The sequence below is a fragment of the Mustela putorius genome, unplaced genomic scaffold (genome assembly GCF_011764305.1).
Source record: "Mustela putorius furo isolate JIRA1106 unplaced genomic scaffold, ASM1176430v1.1 tig00537227_pilon_pilon_pilon, whole genome shotgun sequence".
NCBI lineage: Eukaryota > Metazoa > Chordata > Mammalia > Carnivora > Mustelidae > Mustela > Mustela putorius.
The window spans coordinates 44620494-44645448 of record NW_025422368.1 but is presented as its reverse complement, the minus strand read 5'-3'; the positions used below and the strand labels follow the sequence as shown (position 1 = coordinate 44645448).

At 41.4% G+C, this 24955-nt stretch overlaps 1 protein-coding gene across 1 annotated transcript in view; it reads right to left on the bottom strand.

Annotated features, from left to right (window-relative positions):
- Positions 1-10993: 10993 nt before the first annotated feature.
- Positions 10994-24955, bottom strand: part of KCNMB4 (potassium calcium-activated channel subfamily M regulatory beta subunit 4) — a 59574-nt gene continuing 45612 nt past the window's right edge. The window contains exon 3 of the mRNA XM_013056051.2: positions 10994-12077. Coding sequence (XP_012911505.1) covers positions 11909-12077 — 169 coding nt within the window. The 3' untranslated portion in view covers positions 10994-11908. The remainder of the gene's footprint in view (positions 12078-24955) is intronic.

Below are 24955 nucleotides of genomic sequence, written 5' to 3'. Positions count from 1 at the left end.
CACACCAACACGCCACCCTGCTCCCCTTGTCCAGGACTGAAGTCACCGGCCTCATCATTTCATCCAATAATTATAAAGGACAAAGTAAACATCTCTGTAGGGTTGGGTTTTTTTTTTTTTCTTTTAAACATTTTTTTTTCCTGGCTTGGAAGATTTTATTCACACATTTATACTTCATCTGTTTCCTCTTTAAATCTCAGAGTAGATTTGAATTTTATAATAACACGGAGTTGGCATTTAAGATATGCTGTCTCAGAAAGGAGAATTTTAAGAACTAATGCAGATACTGCAGTGTTTTTTTGTCTTTTGGTCTCATGGACGGGACATTATGGGAAACTTCCCCAGGCACCGCCCTTCCTAAGTGACCTTTTATGTTCATGGTCCTGAAGCTCTGTCCTTTCCAAGGTTTGCTCCAGATTCCTAATTCATTAGCCTTATAACCTAATCAACATTCCCCTCTTTAGCCACAACCCCATCCAAGCTTTTGAGAAGTTGTTGGGTTTGTTCATTTATTTGGGGAAAGTGACAGAAAAGGAAATGGTCTCAACCTCCACAGGTAAGGTATTTTTCACTTTTCATTATTAAAATCAAATGTCACTGAACAGAAGCCCTCCACTCAGTCTTCCCCAAGAAAGAGTCACGTTAAGGGGTAAGGAGGGCAAATGTAAAAAAAAAATTGAATTCCTCCCTCACCTTGCTGCTGGCACAGAAGTGGAATGGAGTCGAGATGATGGAAGGAAGGAGGTGGGTGGTTCCCACCAATCACGCAGGATGAGAAACCTGTGAGGACCCGTGAATAGGAACTCTGAATTCAGAGACAATTAACTTGGAGTTTGCAGTCTGCTCAGAGGCCCAAGTAAGGAAGAATTAGGGAGTTGGGGGTTATAATGTAGCTAACATTTGTTGAACATCCATTTTGTGCCAGGAACTCTATTAGGCATTGAGCATTTTGCATGTATTATCTTTTCATACATTATCTTACCAATTACCTTCACTAAATGGCCCAGAAGAGTAAATACTCCTCAGAGTGTCTTTACACACTTCCAGGAAAGAGATTTAAACAATCTGGCTAATAATGGCAAATGAGCTTTAAAGAAACCAAATACTGCTTCATGGATCCAATGAGATGAATTTTCTGGAGATCCCAGGAAAAAGCTGTTGAGCAAACAATGTTGAGTTTATTAAACTTACACCAGCAAGGGAGATGACCTTGACAAAGCCTTGGGAGTTACTCCAAAAGAGAAAGGAAGGAAAGAGTATTTATATGATTTTACAGTCTGAACCCAAAAGGTTTAAATCGGCTCTTTTAAGGCACAGGACTTACTGGGGCTGAGGCAAGTCCCCAAGGTAATAGTTGAGTATTGGTGAGGCAATGAGGTGAATGTCGTGAGACAAATCTTGATTATTGTCCTTCACAAGTGAGCTTTTTTCTGATTTTAGAGGGGATCCCTCATTCTGTAATAGATTCTCTGAACTTCTCCGAAGATTTGGCCCTATAGGGCGTCGTGAAAACAGATTCTTGGAAGGAGTTGCCTTTCTGTCCTAATGACCGGGTAGGGCATTTCCATTAACCTTCATATAAACCGCCCCCGCCCTTTTAATGGCATTCCACCTCCTTAAGAAACATGAGAACACTTAAGAGTTTCTTTTAAATTTTATTAACATATCATGTATTATTTGCTTCAGGGGTGCAGGTCTGTGATGCATCAGTCTTAACACAATTCACAGGGTTCACCATAGCACATACCCTCCCCCATGTCCACGACCCAGCCACCCCATCCCTCCCACCCTTCTTCCGGTCAGCAACCCTCATTTTATTTCCTGAGATTAAGAGTCTTTTGGGGGGCCTGGGTGGCTCAGTGGGTTAAAGCCTCTGCCTTCAGCTCAGGTCGAGTCATGATCTCAGGGTCCTGGGATTGAGCCCCGCATCGGGCTCTCTGCTTGGCGGGGAGGCTGCTTCCCCCTCTCTTCCCCCTCTCTGCCTGTCTTTCTGCCTGTCTCTCTGCCTACTTGTGATCTCTGACTGTCAAATAAATAAATAAAATCTTAAAAAAAGAGAGAGAGAGAGAGAGTTTCTTATGGTTTGTCTCCCTCCCAGGTCCCCTCACTGAAGAGTTTATTAATCATTAGGCCATTTCCCTTTGCTATTTTTCTTGCAGAGATCTAGATCTTCAGTGACTTCCAGAATATTCCTCACATCTTGCCGTCGGTATTAACCCACTCGCTAGAATTATCTAGCGAGTTGACAAGTCCTGGTGAATACAGTGCATACTGCCTTCTAGCTTACTTTGGCTCCAGTAAAGGGTCATTACTCTAGAAGTGAATCTGTAACTGAACTAACGTGAGTTCTCTCCTTGCTGAGTCACAGATACAAACCACATCAGGTGGTGCTGTCGCATAAATAAACTTCATTTGTAGCAAACAAGGAGATTACCAGGAATACCTTCCAAAGCCATGACTCCAGGAGCAAGGATGAATGGGTTCCTTTCTTCCAGAGTGAGGATGAATATTTAGGTAAGGAAGCATTGTCACTGTAGGTAGAGGCAGGCATAAGGTTGAACATGTATCTTAAAGAAACATACCTGTACATACATCATATGTTATGTAAATGAGGCTCGTGCCCCTCCTTGGCAGAGATTTTAGTATTCTAATGAGGTAAAGCTAACTTGGTTACTCCATGGTCCCCCTGTGCAGGGGTGAGTCAGGTGTTGAGTTCAAACTGGTCTGGGTGGTCTGGGCCGCTGGAGATACTGCTTGAGATGTAGTTTATGTTTCCACCACAGAACATTATGCCCATTGGGTCTTTTCTCAGAGTCAAGTGATGAACTGCAAAGCGGAGCTTAAGAAAAATGTGGGACGAAGATCGGTGAGCACAAGCAGGTAGGCAATCAAGCTTAGGTCTTGGGGTCTAGACAGTGACAAGTTGAGTTTGTTTTTTGTTTTTTGTTTTTGTTTTTTTAATATATCCTGCCTGTTAATTCCTTGTTTTGTCTTTGTATGACCTGTTAACAAACAAGGTTAACTCTAGACTTTCTAGAAGAGTTTCTAATATATTTGTTCAGGACATGGACATTCCTGGACAGAAGTCAGGCAGTTATGAGTCATCCCTTTGGTAAAAAAGAAAGAAAGAAAGAAAGAAAGAAAGGAGGGAAGGAAGGGAGAGAAAGGAAGAAAGAAAGAAAGGAAAGTAGCAGGACTTAAAGTAGTATTACTAGGGAAGAAATGGGTAAGGTAAGGCTACCTGCTAAGAACTAATATCTTTCTGTGGTGTCTAAATGCAGTGTCTCTCCCAATCGGATGATGCCACCAAATGTGGGGCAATGATCGGGTGGAAGCCCGTGGCGCGAGCAGTGAAAGGATTCACCCACCCGCGGAGCAGAGGAGATAGAAGAGTGTTGAATACACCTCAAGGGAGCTGTGGGCAGGACGGCAGAGGAGAGGCTGTCTCCCCCAAGGAAGTGGGTGGGAACCTTTTTAAAGGGGGGAAGGGAGGAGGTAGAGCAACATATGGAGTCCTCCTTTTTTTGATAACTGTGCCTGTTTGTAAGCAGCCCGTTCGCCAGTGAGGGCCTCTGGATATTCTGAGGTCGTCGCCCGATGGGTCTGTGTGTCTTCAGTCCGGGGGGTGCTGTGGCCCTTTCTGCATTCCATCCCTCAAGCCTCTACCAATTACACATCACGAGAGTCCAGGAGTCTGAGGAAGACCCTCGTTAGCCGTGGTCTGCACTAATTTAGCTGCAGGCACTGTTACCCTGAGACTAGGAAGGGGGACTTTTGCCACTGGGTGAGAAGAAAAGCTGTAGCAAGCTTCTCTTTGACAAATACTGAAAGAGGACTTTAGCTCCCTCCATTCTGACCTCAGTTTGTACTTTCTAATTGACTAAGTGCTTTCCAGCTTATCTCTTAACTCAGGCAGAAGGCGGGGCAGACAAACACCTTGTGACGGGAACCCAAAGCACCCCTTTACGCAATAGGGACTGCCCTGATGCCAGCAAGACCCTGCGTGATTGACCCCAAGACAATGACTGACTGGACTTTTATTGCCCGCCTGCATGTACCCACTGACCTCTGTCCCATATTTTCCTTATATGACCTGGAAGTATTTTGAGAGCTCTGGAGACAGTCTTTGAGAGGCTCGTTCGCTGTCTTCCTGGTGTTGGTCTCACTGAAATGAATCCCTTTCTTGTTTCACCACCCCTTGTCTCTCTGCCTCTGGGTTTTGTCAGAGGCAAGAGGCAGAAGCTGGTCTGTTTGGGACCCCCAGGGCCAGGTGCTCTTGAACTCCGGGGCCCCAGTTACACCACCATGAAATGGAGTCAAAACAACAAAGGTTTGTCCAGATGGTTTATTTATGAATATGTAGAAAGGTTTGAGATACTTAAGTTGACCCAGGGTAAGACGATGTTAAAAAAGCTAACTTTTAAATTACAAAATGTCAGCTCAAGTTTTAAGTTCCCAAGGAAGAATTTTGATTGCCGATCACTTGGTTAAACCACAAAGCAGCATGGAAGTTTTAAAACAGTTGGAAACTTAACTGTCTGCAGTGGTTGTAAGACCCAGGCAGCCTCTCAAACAGACTCTGAATGAAGTCTGAATGTCTGGCACAGGAAAGTGTGGAATGTCTTTTAACCTGTCCAAAGTGAGAGATTTACCCCCTTGGGATTAATCTTATCCTCAGTGATATAATTTGTTTTGACGAAATTATAACATTCCTTCTAACATAAAGTCTTTTCTGAGTTAAAACTGTTAAGAAGGTAAGACAAGAATTGCAGGGAAACTTAAGGCCTATAAGGTCTTCGCAAGATGGGGGCACATGGCTGGCTCAGTCGGTAGAACATGTGACTCTTGATCGCAGGGATGTAAGTTCAAGCCCCACATTGAGTGTAGAGAGTACTTAAACATAAAATCTTAGGAAGGAAGGAAGAAGTTAGGAAGGAAGGGAGGAGAGGAGAAGAAAGAAAGAAAAAATAGGAGGCCACATCATTAAATTACTTGAAGCATAATTGGTAAGGCATATTGCTGACTCCCAGGAAAGCTCAAGCGGGTTTAACTATCTCAATCTTACATAAGGAACTGATAAAGAAAGCACCAAACAAATGCAGGAGTCTAGAACATGTAACCACACAAAGAAATAGTGTTTGGGTTTAGTGTCACGGGGAGGTAAGGGATGGCTATTTTATTTATGACCCTGAGGCCCTGAGCAAATCTAGTCTTCACCCACTGAGTTTCTTTCTTGACAGGGAGGACAGGTACAAATTGTACAAGGACCAGTATAATTTATGACGAGTCTTTTTAGTAGGTTTCAACTCCTTTGTTTACTCTTTTTAGAAGTTTTTACTCAAGCCTGGGTAAGGTTTGAATGTGTCAACATGAATCTTGAGGGACTCAACCCTCAAAATTCTACCGATTTAGATATAATTTTTAGTCCATTGGAGTCCGGGATTTCACGAAGACCTTCAGTTTGGGTTTGATTTAGACACAGGGATACTGGTAAGTTAGTTTCCAAATTGGCTTTGGCTTGAGTCTGAATAGGGGAGTGCTGGCAATCTCAAGGAAGAGGTCTGCAAAGGAACACTTAATCCTGAAGACCCTTTTGCCTAATAGATTCTTCCAGTTAAATTAGCAGATTAGTGTTACAAAGGATAAAGGAATATTCCTTGGTTAAAGTCCAAGGGTAAAAATTAGGATTATTTGAGCTCCCACCTCTGGAGAACTTTGTTGATGCTGAGGGAGAGAAGATACAATAATGCCAGGGCTTAAGGTTGGTATTGAAGTATTGGTTGCCAAAAAAAAAAAAAATTTGCAAAGCTGTCACTTAACATTTAAAGAAATTTCAACTTGTGAATTTGAACAGCTGACAATTCGGCTTATCCTCCGAGCACATTTATGGTTCATTCACTGTATTCTTTTCCCTTCCATTTTTCCACTAGCACCACTGTTATCCCATGCCTTTTTTCAAAGCTAACAACATCTACAGTCATCTTTCTCCAGAGTTTCTCTCCCACAATGCTTTCAGTAGTTGTATCTCCTAAAATATACTAGTTTATCCTCATTCTTGGGTCTCTAGAGTTCTATCAAAAATTACCCCAAGGTATTAAAGATCTGGCAATGGGACTACTCCCAATTTCAGTCTTTGTTTATATGTTAACATCCCTATTTCTGACTTAAGGTTATTCACAGAAAGTGAGGAAAGAACAAGAGTCGCATACACTCCCTGGTCTACTCTTGGAAGTCATCTGCAGTCACTGGCGTGTCTATTCCTGAAGTCTCCGATGACTTCTTTTGGAAGCCTCTTTGTGTCAGCTGCAAAAATGCAGACAGTTGGACTTTGCTCACTTTTTATTTTAAAGTGCCTAGCAAATGAATAATTGTGTTCTTATCAACAGTTCTCTACTGTAATTCTGCTGGACTCCCGTTTCTTATGTTTATTCCATGTAATACCTCTAACCCATGCACTTTCTAACTGGTAATATTTCACCAAGAATAATTTAGAATGACAGCAAAGCCACTTCCTGATTCCTGACTTTCAGAAACAGTATGACAGAATAAATATCTGCAGTTAACAAGTGTTACGTGGAGGTGATTATTATTGTTGTCATTATGGACAAAAAGAATCAATAAACTTTGTTTCTCGTCTCAAAAGGTGGGGAGGTAAGGAAAAACCAGCGAGTGAGTGTCATACAATACATGATGAAATCTTACAATACACGCTAGATTTTTAGAACAATAGAGTTATGTACAAACTGCGATGGGATCACAGTGGGGGGAGTGATTAATTTCGCAGGTAAGGATGCAGGGACTATATTGGGACTTGAAGGTAAGGTAGAATTTCCCCAAGACATATAAGGAACAACATGTATGAAGAACATATTGGATCCTGGGAGCATTCATTCATTTATCCATCCAATAAATATTTATTTAGCACCTTATTGTGTCAGGCACTGTGCTAATGATGGAAAAAGAAATCCCACCACCATTCCACCTTCATGGAGCTTATCATCTAATGGGAGAGATAATAGACAAGAAAATACTTATATAAGTAGAAGCAGCAATAAGTACTACAAAGGAAGAAAGCAGGATAAAGAGGAAAATGACAAAAGAAACCTGCTTATGCTGGATGGGTAAGGAAGGCTTCTAGGAAGAGTCAATATTTACGCTCAGACCTAATGGATAAGAAGAAACAGATATGCAAAAACAGTGAGGAGAGTCATCCATGGCACAGGACTACATACATGCAGACCCTGAGAAGAGTGTGATGCATCTGGACTGGAGGGCATGGGATGTGAATGTTGAGCTATTAGGAAAAGGGTTTTATATGATTTGGTGTATTTCAGCTAATTTTTTCAAAAGGACTAATTATCTGAGCCAGGTAAATGATTCCTTACCCATGTTGTCTGATCATATTTTGTCCCATTACTTATTCTGCCATTGCATCGTCTGCCCGTCACTGAGCTTGAGACAAAGACCTGAAGGCATCGGAGCTCTTACAACATACATTCAGAGCATGGAACAGTAAGGGCAGGAGGTACTAGATTTGGGAATCACCAGATGAGACCATTTAGAGAAAGGCCTTGTAAATGATCTCCCCATCATGACAAAAATAAAAAATATGACATTGTTGCCAAGCAGGTCATAGCAAGAAAACAGAGACTGCTGGATGGAAAACTAGAGACGCTCGTTATGCCCTGATCAAACATTGGGCAAACCGGTCACCCGCAGCAACTCAGGAGGCAGGCCCGCAGCAGTGGGGAAGGTGGTAAGGAAAAAGCAGTGATGAGGTGCATTGGCAGCTTCTGGCTGTCTTTTTTAGTAAAGTACCAAGGAAAATAGTTGAGTGAGACAAGAAGAACTAGTCTACGAGGAGGACAACAGGAGGAGTTGTGCCTACTTCCTGCAGCCCATGGTTTCTGGACCCCAAACCACAGGAAATAAATGATTGTGCAGAACCTTTCTCAACGGTCTCCATTAACTACCATTGGCCAGGCAATGGCAGTAGCTCAACAGATCAGATACAGGGCATGGCAGACCCACCTCAACTCGTTCCAGAAAGCCTCAAGGTGCCTGCCATTAAACTGAGGATTAGAAGTACAACCAGAGACTAAAATGCTGTTGGCTTAAGAACTATTGACAAGAGCCGACTTTGGGTGTGGTTATTACACATGAACTAACTGGAAGCAAATAGAACAGAAACCTACTGTATTTCTGATGAAATTTGATCACTTCTGTGGTGGGCACCCCTGAGATGGACCCGCTAACCCAAAATTTGGTTTGGATGTCAAGACTAATAATCACACACACATCGAGAGGGTACAAAAAGGTTTATTGTTCATGTGTTTGTGGGGAGAGCAGGGCAGTCCCCTCCCCGGTCCAAAAAATGAATTGACCGGTTAGGCTTTTATTGTTCTTAGGGTGTGAGGCTGGAGAAAGGGTTCCTGCTTTCAGGCCAGGCTTGTGTGGTCTGAACTTCCCACTGGGCCAAAGAAGGAGGCCTCCAGCCTTTCTAAGCCGCTTGCCCAGAAGTGGAACACAGAGGGTCAGAGGTGTAAGGAGACGCGAGAGCTGTTGGCCATCACACATTAAAAAATGGAGTCAACCTCTTCATCACAGCCAAATAAATTATAATCCTGGTCAATATAAGCCTACGATTGCTCAATACCTAAGGAACACTAGTATGCGTCAGCAGCAGGAGCCTGAAAAAGCTGTGATAAACCCCAAAAGTTTCAGATGTGGATGGGAGTTTGATGAGCAAGAATTTCCTAGAGGTCGAACCGGGACCCCAGAGGACAAAGGACAAGTTTTTCCAAGAGGGCAGATTCAAGGTTTAACCGAAGACCTTATCTCCTGCTAGGGGCGAAGGATCTTTGTAAGCCCTGCTCAGGCTTTCATCATGGTATGGGGCATTGACAACTAACCATCATTCCTGTCCTTTACTTGAGTAGTCTTGGGTGCCCGCGTGGCTCAGTCAGTTAAGCATCTGCCTTCGGCTCAGGTCATGATCTCAGGGTCCTGGGATCGAGCCCTGCATTGGCCTCCCTGCTGGGCTGGGGAGTCTGTTTCTCCCTCAGCCCCTCCCCTTGTTTGTAGAATTGCTCTCTCTCTCAAATAAACAAACAAACAAACAAACAAAATATTTAGTGCTCTTTCTTCCCCTTTCCTTTTATTGTTATTCCTTTTTTTAAAGATTTTATTTATTTGATAGGGAGAAAGAGATCACAAGTAGGCAGAGAGGCCAGCAGAGAGAGAGGGAGAAGCAGGCTCCCCGCTGAGCAGAGAGCCGGACGCGGGGCTCGATCCCAGGACCCTGAGATCATGACCTGAGCCGAAGGCAGAAGCTTAACCTGCTGAGCCTCTCAGGCGCCCCTTCCCCTTTCCTTTTATAAACAGAACTCTTCTCCTGGAGATTTAGTGGAACATATGCCCATCTAGCGCAAGAGAACATGTCCCCGTCTCCCTTGAAGCTAGGTATAGCTATGTGGTAAGTACTCACGAATAACTGTGAGCGAAAGTGATGGGTGAAATTTCCTTAAAAAGAAATAGCTTGCTCCCAACTTCCTCTCTTTCCCAGGCTGCAAAGTGGGTGTGATTCTTTGAGCCAATTTTGACCGTGGAATGAACACCAGCCTTGGTAATAAAAGAACAGCAAGATAGATGAATCCTGAGGCCCTCCATTATCGTCTGAAATGGAGCTGCCCGGCCCGCCCTGGACTTCCCTGCCACCTCTGAACTGCTGTGTGGGGAAGAAAGAACGTCTTCCACGAGCCGCCGTATTTTGGGGTCTCCGTCACAGCAGCTTCGACCATTTCCTCACTTGTACAAAAAAAAGTGAATTAAAGCATTAAGAAATCAGGCTTCTTTACCTTTTTCTGATCTTAAAAATGGCCTTTCCTTATTCCTCTGGATTTTAGCTTTAAGGACAAGTATAAAGAGACTCAAACGTAACTAGCTAGAATCAAGTAAGACCTTAAAGCTACAGGTGACCTCAGGAATTCAGCGTTGTTTCTCCTCTTTTCCAAAAGCCAACATACAGGATACAGGATACTGGTATGTATACTCCTTGAGTCAAAAGAGGCCTTCATTAACATAAACCTGTGAGTGTTCACACAGATACATGAAAAATCAGATCAGTAGACATCCATTTCCCTTTTTCCCAACACATCACATATATCCCTGCACTATTTTGATCTATTCTCTGTAATTAATTAATCAGAGGTTATTGGATTAAGATATAATGGCTAGAGTAGACTTCCTCTTCCACTATGTGGTGCAAAGATGATGATATTCTCAGGTTCCAATTCTCAAATAACAGTGTTTCCTAAGGGCTCACGGTGTTGCTAAGACAATGCGGATGCTGCAAGAGAAAGCCGGCACAGAAGTCAAGGGACCAGAGCCACCTGAAAGGTCGTCATCGACAGCGTGCTCAAGGCCTTTTTCACAGGGCAGCTTGTAACACGAGGTTAGAAAAAAGGATCATACTCGTCCAGCACCCTTCCATAGGAGACTAGGCTGCTCTCAGTGACTTGTGTTCTAAAATTAAGGAAACAGCAGGATGTGAATGAAAAGTCAGGAGATTGTCATTCCTCTAATATGTCTTTCTTAGAGCCCTGAGCAAGTGCTGTCCTTAAGTTGCCTTTATTCTAACAGAAGCATGTTGGAAGACTAAGAGAAGAAATCGGGTTGTCAGTTGTTCCTTCACTAAAAGTGGACCTCTCCTCTAACAGAGGTTTGATTCTACCTGGTGAATACTTGGGTTGGTGTGATATTCACGGAGACCTGGAACTGATGTTTGGAATCTGAGTTTATGGACCGATGGAAAGCAGTATGGTCTCTTCCATGAACTTCTGAGAAAGGTGCAAGCAGCTCAGGGATGGCAGGGGTGGGTGCCGGGGTAAGTCTCCGGGTCCGGCCAAGCCAACTGAGTGTTGGCTGCCGTGACGTTCTCATTTTAATACCGACAACATCAAGGGCGAGAACAAAGAAAATAAAAACAAAATACTTGAACGGATTTTGAATATTTCTTTCTGGCCTCAAAGAAGAAAGGAACAAAAATGGCAGCTGAAAAGTAAGTGTCCTTCACATCATGTACATTCGGCCGCGCCAAGAGAAAAATCCATCAAACACGACAGGGACACGGGACTAAAGGGGCACAGAGCTAGGGAAGACCTTGTTCAGAACTGTCTCTCTCTCTTAAGAAATAATCGGGTGACAAATAATGGGGAGCCAAAGGCAAGTGTTGGAGGAGAGGTTTTTCCCAATCTTTGAGGATCCCTTGATGAAGAGTCATGGAAATGACTGAAGACTGAGTTGACAGTGCACTTCTCATTTTTCAAGCAGGAGTCAAAAGGTAGTCTTTAACAGTGGGAAGTGGGGATCGTACTGTGAGATCAAGACTTGTGCGGGGTTCCTTATCTCTAAGTACAAGCTGAATCTAGCAGAATCAAATGAAGCCCACGAGACCCTTTTTTTAAACCCTGGTGTTCCAAGCATAAAAAAGGAAATTAAAACAAAACAAAACAAACAAACAAACAAAAACAAACAAAAAAACCCCAAACCACAGACCACTCTATTTTAATATTTTTAGGCAGCATAAATCATAATGGTTTGTATACTACACTGTACAATTATATACTGTTACTTTCCAAAGAAAATTAACTTCTTATAGAGTTTTCTGAAATGGCTACTCCATTAAGTTAAGAGCTTGACCCCTTAGCCATCGCTACGACACATGGCATACAATCTATGCGGTCCCAAGTCTTCCAGCTGTGCCTGTTTCCGCTGCCATTGAGGCTGGAGCCTCTCAGAGACCTCGCATAGCCCCTTCCATCTCCTGCGCCAGGAAGCAGGCTCTACAGGGAGATGTGTGCCGATGGGTGCAGCTTCTGGGCTTTGCTTCCCATGAGACTTCTCCCCTCTACGAGAACTTGCGCTTCTTCATGGCTTCTGCTTTCACTGCCAGGCTCTTGGCGCAGATGGTCAGGACCACAATGAGAACACCCACCACAAATGTCACCACGGGCCAGAGGAAGCAATGCAGGAGGACAATCTCGTCATGCGTGCGATGCAGGAGCACATCATCTGGTCTGCAAGACAGTGGAGAATGGGAAAGAAAGGAAGAGGGGTCAACTGCCTGGGCACAGCAAAACTCTGCAACCTGAAGCCCAACTTTCTTTCAAGCCCAAAGGGAACAATCATCACCGAAAGTGAAGACCTCGCTCTGGCTATAAATATCGTACTTTGAGGTTCAGATCCATGACGGAAAGTTCGGAGGTCTTGAATCAAGCCATGGGTGCAAATTCACATATTATTTGAAAAGATAATTTTACACGTTGTGAAAGGTCAAAAGTGTAACAATCTTTTAGGTTATTATTTTCCTCCATTCTAAGTTGCTGAACGTATTCCATTTTCTCACTCACCCTTTAATGTCTGCTGGTCAAAGTGGCGTGAATCAGTTACTTGTGGGTTGACACTCTCAAACCCAAATTAGACCTCGGCAGGACCCAAATGATTATAATTCACAAAAAGAGTCAGTGAAAGTCACTGTTTGAATCTCATCAGAAAGATCTATCGTGTAGCCTTCAGGTCAACTCAACTCCTTTATGGGAAGGTTTTTATTACTGAACAGACAAGTGAATGTTTAGATTTAATGCATTTTTCCATGCTTCTGTGGGGGGCGGGGAGGATTAGCACTCATTTTAAACCACTGACCACTTTCTTAATAAAGTTTGCAAAGTCTTAGCAATGTATTTCTATCTTATCAATGCAGGGCTCTATTTTCAATTCCAGCACTGGTCTCCTTCTCAGGAAGTGAAGATGAGATGCATTCCATAAGCCATGATCTCTCATCTTCAGCCATTAGAGAGAGAGCCTGGGAATTCAGCCTTCATACAAAAGTTTTACTTTTTGCAAGCCATTTCCATGTCATCCCCAGGAAGGTTTGTTCTATTATACCAGAGCAGCAGTGCTTCCTCCAGGCAAGGAAGAAGATGATGCGGAATGATTAGTCCAGTTGCCCTCAGAACATCAGAAGCTTTAGAGTACAAGGGCAGTGCATTTGGCAAAGAAATGCATTCTTGAGGAGCTCTCAGTAATCATCACTGTCATAACGCAAAACCTATTCTTCCAGAAGACTGACAAAGAATGTTGGATATTTCTCTTCTATCTATAATGCAGCCATCATGTGGCGCTAACAAAAACAGTTCTGCAGATTCACTTTGGAATTACAAAATCCTTGTCTTTTTGTGCACCATTTCAGATTTTGCCCATACTTTTACTGATGTTTTATTTCATATGATTTCTTTCTTTTTTTTTAAAGATTTTATTTATTTATTTGACAGAGATCACAAGGAGGCAGAGAGGCAGGCGGGGGCGGGGGGTGGTGCGCAGAAGCAGGCTCCCTGCTGAGCAGAGAGCCAGATGCGGGGCTCAATCCCAGGACCAGGGGATCATGACCTGAGCTGAAGGCAGAGGCTTTAACCCACTGAGCCACCCAGGCACCCCTATTTCATATGATTTCAATTAAAATCCGTACTAAATGAATGCAGAGCCATTGTAACAGTTAAGCCAAAAGCATCTCAGCTTGCAGAAGTTACTCTTTTTTCTGAATTCCTGTAGCAACCCACTGTCTTTAAGACGTGTACTATCATTCATTTGTGATATATTTTAATACAATTTCATTTTCTCTTGTAAGGCCCTTGACTTCGTCATTGCCCATTATTCTACAGAGAGATGTTGCTAAATAACCACTTGCTCTTGATGATGGGAAACTGTCCCTACTGCAGCTTGTTATCTATGCAAAATTTCAAGAAACTTCAAGCTCTAGGTCCAAATAATGTTAGGGTACAATATAGTTGAGGTCATATTTTATAGTCTTTGAAATCCCAACCTCTAACCCTGGCACAATTCTTTTCCCAGCTAGGAGAACTCAAGACTGTCAGCTGCCTCAACCCAAGCGTGCAAAGGAGAATAAAAGCTGTCTTGGTTTCAGATGTCACATTTGGGTCTTTAATCCATTTTGAGTTTATTTTTGTGTATAATGTAAGAAAAAGGTCCGGTTTCCTTCTTTGGCATGTTAGCTGTCCAGGTTTCTCAGCACTATTTGTTGAAGAGACTTTTGTTCATTGCCTATTGCCTCTTTTGCCATAGATTAATTGACAGTAAGATTATTTCTGGCCTCTCTCTTCTCTTCCGTTGACCCATGTGTCTATTATTGAGCCAGTACCATACGGTTTTGATTAGTATAGCTTTGTAGTATAGCACACATCCTGAAATCTGGAATCGCGATACTTCTAGCTTTATTCTGGATTTCTTTTAATTTTTAATTTTTTTATATTTAAAATTTTTAAAAGAATGATTTTATTTATTTTTCAACAGAGAGAGAATGATCACAAGTAGGCAGAGAGGCAAGCGGTTGGGGGGTGAGGGAGAAGTAGGCCCCCTGCTGAGCAGAGAGCCCAACGTGGGGCTCGATCCCAGGACCCTGAGATCATGACCTGAGCTGAAGGCAGAGCTTTAACCCACTGAGCCACCCAGGCACCCCTATTCTGGATTTCTTAAGATCGCTCTGACTACATCAAAATAAAAAGCTTTTTGCAAAGGAAGCCATCAACAAAACAAAAAGGCAATATATACTGAATGGGAGAAGATATTTCCAAATGGCATATTCAATAGGGCTTACTACAGCAAATATATAAAGAACTTATACAAAATATGTGAAGAACTCAACACAATATTTTACACACACACACACACACACACACACACACACACAATATATGAGATCTTACCATTTGCAACAACGTAGATGGGTTTTATGCTAAGTGAAATAAGTGAGACAAATACTATATGATTTTACTTATATCTGAAATCTATAAAACAAACAAACAAAAAAGCATAAATAAAATCAGGCCTACGAACACAGAAAACAAATGGATGGTTGCCAGAGGGGAGGGGCTGGGAGGATGAGTAAAATGGGTAAAGGGGAGTAGGTGGTATAGACTTCCAGGTAGGGAATGAGCAAAGGCATGGGAATGAAAGGCATAGCGGGGGGATATAGTCAATGGTATTGTGATGGTGTTGTATGGGGGCAGATGGGAGCTACACTTGTGCTGAGCACAGCCTAACGTATAGAGCTTTGAATCACTGTACTGTACATCTGAAACTAACGTAACAGCATATGTCAGCTATACTCAAATGGAAACTAAACTGTACTATTACTAATTTTTTTAAAAAGTTGTCTTGGGATGGCCTTCCTCCCTCCCTTCCTGCCTACCCTCCATTCTTCTCCCCTTCATTCTTAAGGGTGATGGTGCACAATAATGTGAACGTACTTAATACAAGAGAACTGGACACTTACAAATGGTTCAAATGGTAAAAAAAAAAAAAAAAAAGAGAGGGGGGACGTGGATTCTTAACACTATTTTAGTTAATTTGCATATAATTTCCATAAGTGTTTTGCAGTTAATTTTCCAGTAAAATACTTCAGTGAGTATCCTCTTTTGTGTTCCTTTTCTAGTGTCGATATTGAATCCTTTACCACAATAGCATACAGTTGAGTCAGGAAAGTAGATGAGCGTGGATGGATGAGGGTGGTTGAACCACTATGCATATTCTCTGAAACATTTAATTAAAAAAGGGAAAAAGGAGTGAAAATAATGGAAAATGCTGGACCCAGATATTTGTTTTATTTGGAAACTTCTTGGCATTCTTTAAAAGCACTTGAGGCAAAATTTTATTTTAATATTTCAAATGACAAAACATGATTCACTTGAGATAGCTATGTTGAATGTGTAATAGCTTCAAAAGCATTCTTTGAGGCAGAGATAGTATATAAAAATGCTCACATTTCTTTCAAAATAATTAATGTCTCTTTCCAGTTCATACAGTTCTAAGATTTCCCCATTTTATCCTTCAATAGGAAGGAAGGGTGGCGACCGGACGGCTCACTCAGTTAAGTGGCTAACTCTTGCTTTTGGCTCATGTCATGATCTCACAGTCCTCAAATGGAGCCCTGCATTGGGCTCCGTGCTCAGCCAGGAGTCTGCTTATTTCCCTCTCTCTGCGCCTACCCCGACTTTCACTCTCTCTCTAAAATAAATCTAAAAAGAAAGAAAGAGAGGAAGAGAAAAAAGAAAAAAGAAAGAAAAGAAAAAAGAAGAGGAAAAGAAACGAAAAAGGAAAGGAAAGGAAAGGAAAAGCTCTCCTATTTGCCTAAAAGCGAGACAGAAATTTTTAAAGGTGTCCCTCTTCCTCTCTCTTCCAGGAAAGACAAAAGTTAATCATCGGAGACAATTCTAGACCTTAATCAGTCCAGGAACAGCATCAGATGAACTATCTAACAAACTTTTCTAACTAGCTCTTACCTTCCATTAGTTCCCACCATATGTTTACCTTCCTACGATTTGCTGCCCTAGAAACTCAAAAGTCCTTTTCCTCTATCTTGTCATTTCTCTAGAAATGTACATCTTTTCCTTAAAGATGTTACATAAGCCCAGTTCCTTTTTTTAATTAATTTTTTATTATTATGTTAACCGACAAGAGTACATCATTAGTTTTTGATGTAGTGTTCAACAATTCATTAGTTGCGTATAACACCCAGGGCTCATAACCACATGTGACCTTCTTAATGCCCATCACCCAAGTTCTAATGACCTCTCTGAGTTTTACATCACTGAGAACTTCCACGTGGACCCAAAATGCACTTGTTAATAAATGTCTGTTCTTCTCTTGTTAGCCTGTCTTTTATCTGTCTAATTTAAAGAGCCCAGACTATGAATCTGAGAAGGGTGGAGGGAATAGTTTTTCCTCCCTGTCAGGAAAAATGGATTTCTCTGCACAGGAATGCTTCACTTCATTATTCAGTTAATAGGATTTACCGAGATTATCTCTAAAGTGATCCTTGTGACACAATTAAAGTCTGGTTCATTCAAACTAGGACTTCAGTGTCTTAATTTAAAGCACTCCCCTACCTAAGTTTCCTCCAATTTGATCAGGCAACTCTGCTTTTAGAATTCAGTTTTCCATAATTCTATAATGGTAGGACTAAAGGGGAACTTAAAAAAAAAATTTACTATTTTCAGGGTGTTTGAATGGCTCAGTTGGTTAAGCATCTGACTCCTGATTTCAGGGTCTTGAGATTGAGCCCTGTGCTGGGCTCCATGCTCAGCATGGAGCCTGCTTAAGATTCTCTCTCCCTCCCCTTTTACCCCTCCTCCAGTCTCTAAAAAATTACTTTTGCAATATTTGGCAAACTGGATAAATGGCCGGATGAGATCTGCATATCATATGGAGTCTAATCAGGATGGTGATGAGGAGGTACGCACTATACAAAAAAAGAGTGTGATCACTCTGCATTTGCGGACTTCAAAAAAGTAAACATGGGATTTATTTTGGGGTATGTAGAAACGCTAATGGAAAGCACTTTTAAATCGGCCGGGGTGGGGGGGGGGTACAAGTATAGTCAATGGGGCAGAGAAAGTGTTGTAAGTACCCTTAGAAATACTTTCCTAAGGGCTGGCCCTACCCTGAGTCGAGGTTTGAAAGTATGTTGTAGGTATATAATTAAATAGTTAGCATTTATTAAGTCCTTAACTTAATTTATTAAGTCTTATGTCCAGGTTATTTTCTTGGCCTCCACATACTTTTGAGAAGTTAAGGACTATCCTCCAGGTGCTCTGGTAGGACATTTAATCTCACTTGGTCCTTAAAATAACCCAATAATGGAAAATTTTTTAATTGTCATGTTACAATCAAAGAAACTGAGGCAAAGAAAGATAGAGTTTACTCAAGATTACCGCATAAAATAATAACACAGTGTTTTGATATCCTATCTGTGTGACTTTTTAAACCTGTACTATTTGCCCCTTGGCCAGCTTTTCTCAACTCTGAACCACTTCTGGTGTTTTCTGAAATGCAACTTCCTGAATTTCAAGTCCTGGTTGACTGCATCAGAAAATGAGTTTGTGGGATCCAGACAGCTGCATTTTTGAGAAACTCCTGGGGAATTCCAATATATAATCAGGTTTAGGAGGTACTGTGTAAAGCTTGAATAGTCAAAAAACAAAACAAAACAAAACTGGTGTGAAACATAAAAAGCTACTTAGCTGGCTATTTCTGAAACTGTCTGATTAAGTCTTGTGTCCAGGTTATTTTCTTGGCCTCCACATACTTTAGGGAAGAAGATGCCATCATAAAGTTGTCCTGGGTTAAGACAGGAGGAGAGAAGGGGTGGGGAGTAAGTAGGGTAGGGTAGAAACTAGAAGGCACCCCACAGATTAACAGCAATGTACCAGATAAAAAAGACAAAGATTAGGTGTATATCATCCTAAATATAAAAAATACATTCCCTTTGACTTTGTCTCATCAAATAAGATTTCCTCCAACTCTCAATACCTGTTCCATTGGCTGACAGGGAGAGAAAAAGGTGACCCCTTTTTTTAATGGGATGGAAAGTTTCTTAAATGTATCTCAAAGTTCATGTTAAAATCTGAACTACATAATAAGTTACTAGTATCCCATAATGATAACTGTACCAGTGAAGAGAAAAGATGATCTACTTCCAAGTATTTTCTCAATAAGATCCTATAGAAAGTAGAAATCTTTTTTTTTTTTTTTTAAGATTTATTTATTTTAGAGAGAGAGAGAGTGCACACATGTGCTGGATCTCATAACCCTAAGACTATGATCTGAGCCAAAACTAGGAGTCAGCCACTTAACCAACTAAGCCACCAGTGTGTCCCAAAAATAGAAATCTTTTTAGATTTATTATCACAACAACTTTTTGCTTATCTGAGCAGAGAATTTTCCTTTTTATATAGGCTGTTAGAAAGTTCAAATTTTGGCGTGCCTCAGCAAGTTTATATAACTTTTTTGGCTAGCCAGACCCCTTATTTTTTCACATTTCTAATTTATTTTATCTTGCTAAATTCTATCAATCTTTAGAGCACTCCTTAAGACCTTCTTAGAGTAGTAACAATTACCTACATTTACATATCATGTATTCAATAAACTTTGGGAAGTTTTTTAGTGGTCAGCTTCATCCATATTTCTATGGGAAAGAATATAGTACATCATTACAGGACTTTGTGCTTGTGTATTTTGTGGAAATTTTAAAGCCTACAAAGGCTTCATCATATCCAGTCATAATACAATTCTGCAGGCATAATGTCAGTCCAACATGCCAGGCCTCTGGTAGAGCAGCATAGTCAGATGACATAAAAATGTCATGATTTCATCTCCAAACCTTTTGAATAGGTCCTCTCTACTCCTGCTCTAAACGTCGTCTATTATTTATAACACGACCTACTTTTAAAAAGAATCTTAAATAGATAATAAAAACAAAAGGCTTAAGTAAAATAAAACTCTTCAACCAACAGTAAAGACCATATACAGTGTAATCAGGATGAGAAAACAAAACAAAACAGAAGTCCAAGGCTAAGAAGAGCTCCTACCTCATGTGTAAGTAGAACTCACCTCTGAGCATCCCTGTCCCCAAGGGGAAAAGGACAGCGATGTCTTACACGGCTGCCATTATATAAAAAAAGGGAAGCATGCCAATTCATCAGAACAAACTTTTTACTAGGGCTCCCTTCCTAATGAGACGGTGTGCATTTTTACATGAAGTAATTTGTAATTTGTGTAATTTGTGTAACACATCTGAAAGTCTAAGAGCAGCTTTATGAAGCTGGCTAATGAAATCACGTGAGGAGTTTTTATAATACTAATTCCAAAGTCTCAGGTCTACTGAATCAGACTGAGGTAGGGTTTTTTTGCTTTTAAGATTTTATTTATTTATTTGAGTGGGAGAAAACAAGTTGCGGGCAGGGGGGGAGTGGAGCAGAGGGAAAGGGACAAGCAGACTGCACACTGAGCATGGAGCCTAACCTGAGGCTTGATCCTAAGACCCTGAGATCACGACCTGAGTGTAAATCAAGAGTCAGTCTGTGCCCCCACACTGAGGTTTTAAACAGTTTTCCAGGTGATGCTAATAATTACTCACATCTGGGAATCACTGATATTAATGCTTCTTTTTTTTTTTTTTTTAAGATTTTATTTATTTATTTAGTTGACAGAGAGATCGAAGTAGGCAGAGAGGCACGCAGAGAGAGAGAGAGAGAGGAGGAAGCAGAGCTCCCCACCAAGCAGAGGGCCCGATGTGGGGCTTGATCCCAGGACCCCGAGATCATGACCTGAGCTGAAGGCAGAGGCTCAACCCACTGAGCCACCCAGGCGCCCCAACCTTAATGCTTCTTGAATATCAAATGTATCAGCTTGGTTTTTTTTTTTTAATTTTATTTATTTATTTGACAGAGAGAAACCACAAGTAGATGGAGAGGCAGGCAGAGAGAGAGAGAGAGAGAGAGAGAGGGAAGCAGGCTCCCTGCTGAGCAGAGATCCCGATGCGGGACTCGATCCCAGGACCCTGAGATCATGACCTGAGCCGAAGGCAGCGGCTTAACCCACTGAGCCACCCAGGCGCCCCTCAGCTTGGTTTTTGACAGAACTGAAGAGCCGATTGTTCAAGGGAAATCACTGACAAGCATTCTACCTTACTGGTTGAAAGGGGAGTCTATTGTCAGATTAGATTCCTGACACGGAAGTGACAAAATGGTATTTTATGTGAAAACCAAAAACCTGACATGCACTCATTCCCAGATAATTATGTCTCCTTGGAGCTAGGTTTCAGACAGCCTTTGAAGGTTTTTCTCTGAAGTCTCAAATGTATCTCAACAGATATTTAATTGAAACACCACACATAAGAGGAACGATGGCATAGAAAGTTTTCAGGCAGGAATTGCTGACACTGACTTCTGAACTAGAAAAACCTTGATGTGGCTATCACTAAATATTTTAATTTTCAGCAAGACTCTGTGGGCTTTCTGGAAAGGGACTGAATTATGACTCCATCCACTGACTGATGATTTTTAAAGGACTTCAAAAGTTTCTTTTTTTTTTTTTTCCTACCAAAAGACACTAAAGATTGACTGATAGAAACACTGAATTTTTGGTTTTGGCACAAAGCTATCCTTATTGAGAGTAATTAGCCAATGTGTTTAGTTGTGTCAGAAGCAATTTTAAAAACTTGGCAAGAGAAAAAAATATGTTTGTCTTCTTATATGACCACAGAAAGACTCATGGACAGCTAATCAGAAAGCTGTATCAAGTTATGCTATAAATTACAATGAGAATACAGAGACCAGAACATAGAGATCCTTTGCAGTATTCTTTGTGATGATTAGTTCTATCATGAGCCCATTTTTGCCCACTCGATTTCAGCAATGATATTGTGATAAGGGCTTCTAAAAGCTTGCAAAGTATTATGTCAACATCATAGCTTTGCTCCACAGATGGTTCCTATCTATGGATGAAAGGCTTCTCCTAGATCTATAAAGGTTATTAATACCCTTACATTTTCTGAACTCTTTTCTCCAGTTAGGTGAACTTAGAGTTGTAATATTTAATTGTTTGAGTTGTTCCTCAAGCTTGCCTATTCTTCTCAATGGGAATTAAATCAAGCCTCAGACCTGCAGTTTCTAGAGAGAAAAATGTGCATTTAGCTTTGGCAGAATACACAGCAAACTGGCAGGTGTGTTATTTTGGAGCAATAAAGGGTTGAATTAATTATAAATAGGAAGTCTCCCACCCACGATGGTAAGTCCTGAGTAGCCTTGCAAGTGTAGGGCAGGGTTTCAGAACATGAACTTGAGTTAGACAAACCTGGGTTTAAATATGGGATTTACAACTTGCTAACTGCATGATTTTAGGAAAAATACTTCAACCAAAAAGAAAAAGAGAAATACTTAATCCCATGTCTTAATTTTTTCAACTGTGAAGTGGCGCTAATAACTTCTACCTTACAGGGTGGTCCAGAGGAGTCAATGAGAGAAAGTATGCGGAGGGCTTAGGCAGATGCCTGCTTCGTAGCAAGTATTTAATAATCCAGTAAGGGGTGGTAATAACGATTATCATTACAAATTGGGGGCTCATAACTGAGATGGAGCCCCAGGTTGGGCTCTGTGCTCAGTGGGGAGTCTGCTTGAGATTCTCTCTCTGCCTCTTCTCCTGCCCCTCCCCCCACTCATTCCTGTGTGCTCTCTCTCTCTAAAAATTAATAAGTAAATATGTTCCCCCTTTCCTTTTCTCAGGAAAGAATATAGTTCTATGAAATTTTCATCACATCATCACTGCTTTCTCAATACAATGAGGTCCCCAGATAGAGACTCACAAGTCCAACAGGGAGGTATGGGTCCTCAGAGAGAACACTGGCTTTAGATTTTCATAAGACAGGCAGAGGGAGTTCTGACTCTCCACTGACTTTGGGCCATTGACTTATCTGACCAAGGCTCAGCTTCCTCATTTGTAAAATGGTTAATAAAACCCTTATTAGAAAGATCAGATGAGGGTATTAATGTGGAAAGCATTTTTCTATAAAACCATTCACAACAAAGATAGCCTCTATGAGAAAAGACACGTCTATAATTGGTCTCTGGCCCTGGCTCCTGACACAAGACTCCTAAAGCCCTTGAAAATTCTTTTTTTCTTTCTTTTTTTTTTCTTTTTTTTCTTTTTAAAGATTTTATTTATTTATTTGTCAGAGACAGAGGGAGAGAGAGCGAGTGAGCACAGGCAGACAGAGAGGCAGGCAGAGGCAGAGGGAGAAGCAGTCTCCCTGCCGAGCAAGGATCCCGATGTGGTACTCGATCCCAGGACCCTGGGATCATGACCTGAGCCGAAGGCAGCTGCTCAACCAACTGAGCCACCCAGGCATCCCAGCCCTTGAAAATTCTTAGTGATGAGAGCACTAAGAGCATCTTCTGTTCTAATGAAGGAACTCTAGGAAGGCACCTGGAGGGCTCCTGGATAGGGGATGGTCACCAGAAAGATCAAGCCATGATTTGAAGCTTCAAACTTTCAGCCCCACCACCCTCTCTCCACATCCCACTTCTCTAAAGAGGGGCTGGAGATGGAGTTAATAATTAAGCACATTTATGTGAGAAAGCCTCTGTAAAGATCCCAATAGTACAGGGTTCAGTGAGCTGGTGTGGGGAACACACACACCACCAGGTGGGTGACACACACCAACTCCCCAAGGACAGAAGCTCCTGGGTCAAGACCCTTCCTATCTCTTTATCTGGCTATTTATGTGTATCCTTTATCAATCTTTTGATAAACCAATAAACGTGTGTGCTTCCTAAGTTCTGTGAGCCCTTCTAGAAAATTAATCGAACGTGAGGAGAAAGTCATGGGAAGTTCTAACTGGTAGCCATGTCAGACAAAAACCATGGGTAACCTGGGGACCTACTACTTGCAACTGGCATCTGAAGTGGGGGACAGTTTTGTGAGACTGAATCCTTAACCTGTGGGATCTGGGACTATGTACCAGTGGATGGTGTCAGAATTGAATTACCTTGTAGGACACCAGGCTGGTATTGTGGAGAACCGCCTGGTGTAGGGCGGAAGAACCCCACACCTTCAGGGATGAGAAGTGCCAGAAGTGGAAGTGTTCTATATGAGGGGTAAAAATGCACAGCAGGAGACTGAACTGAGTTTTTCATTACCACCTCAAATCAAGTCCATATCCAAGTTTCCTAACGTTGGAAACTAAAATGAAATTGTCAACCTACAGAACATAACAAGACAGAACCAGAATTTTGGAAAATTTATGGCATTTTCAAAGCTTAGAGTTGAAGGAAAGCTCACAGTCATTCATTGTAAAAGTCAGTTACACTTGGACCTATCTCTAAATTACTACTTGTATGTTTTCACTGCTGCTGTAACAAATTTAGTAGCTTAAATCAATGCAAATTTTTTCTCTTACAGTGCTGGAGGTCAGAAGTCTGATATCTGATTCACTGGGCTAAAATTAAGGTGTTGGCAGGGCTATTCCTTCTGGATGCTCTAGGGGAGAACCTGTTTGTTTCCTTGCCTTTTCCAGCTTCCAGAAGTTTCCTACATTTGTTGGTTCATGACGCTATTTGGCATCACTCCAACCTCTAGCTTCCAGAGCCAAATCTACTACTACTCCTGTGAGCCCTTACCTCCCTCTTATAAAGACCCTGTGATTGAATTTAGAGTGTAAATTTCCATATCAAGATCCTTTATTTAATCCCATCTGCAAAGTCCCTTTTACCATATATGGTAATGTAAGGTAACAAGGTAAAGTGACACAAATCGAGGGGGATTAAGATTTCGATATCTTTGGGAACTAGTATTTAGACAACCACACTACCATAAACTGCTATCCCATGTTATAAACAGTTCTTTACTAACACAAGCTTTCTACCACTTGCCCTAATTACTCATTGAAAATAGAGCATCAACAGAAGCATCCAAAACAAAACATTAGATGATGAATCTCCTGTCTAGTATCCCAAACTGAGTTATAAGAAATACTAAAAGGTACAAACTTGCAGTTATAAAATAAATAAGTCACAAGCACAGCATTAGAAATATAGTCGATACTATTGTAATAGCTTTGCATGGCCACAAATGGTAACTGTACTTACTGTGCTGAGCATCTCATATTGTTAAGAATTGTGGAATCACTATGTTGGACACCTGAAACTAACATAATCTTATATGCCAACTACACTTCAATTAAAAATAAAAATAAATGCTAAAAAAAAATTTACTTTTTCATTGTTTTCTCAAGATTTGCCCTTTTATTACGACAAAGGTATTTACATACAAAACACACCTCCCCATGGGGCACCTAGGTGGCTCCATGGGTTAAAGCCTCTGCCTCCAGCTCAGGTCATGATCTCAGGGTCCTGGGATGGAGCCCTGCATTGGGCTCTCTGCTCAGCAGGGAGCCTGCTTCCCCCCCCCTCTGTCTACTTGTGATCTCTGTCTGTCAAATAAATAAAATCTTAAAAAAAAAATACAGTTATAAAAAAAAAAGCTCTAAGAAAAAAAAAACCACACCTGCCCAAAGATGTTAACAACACTTCTCTTTTCTTCATCC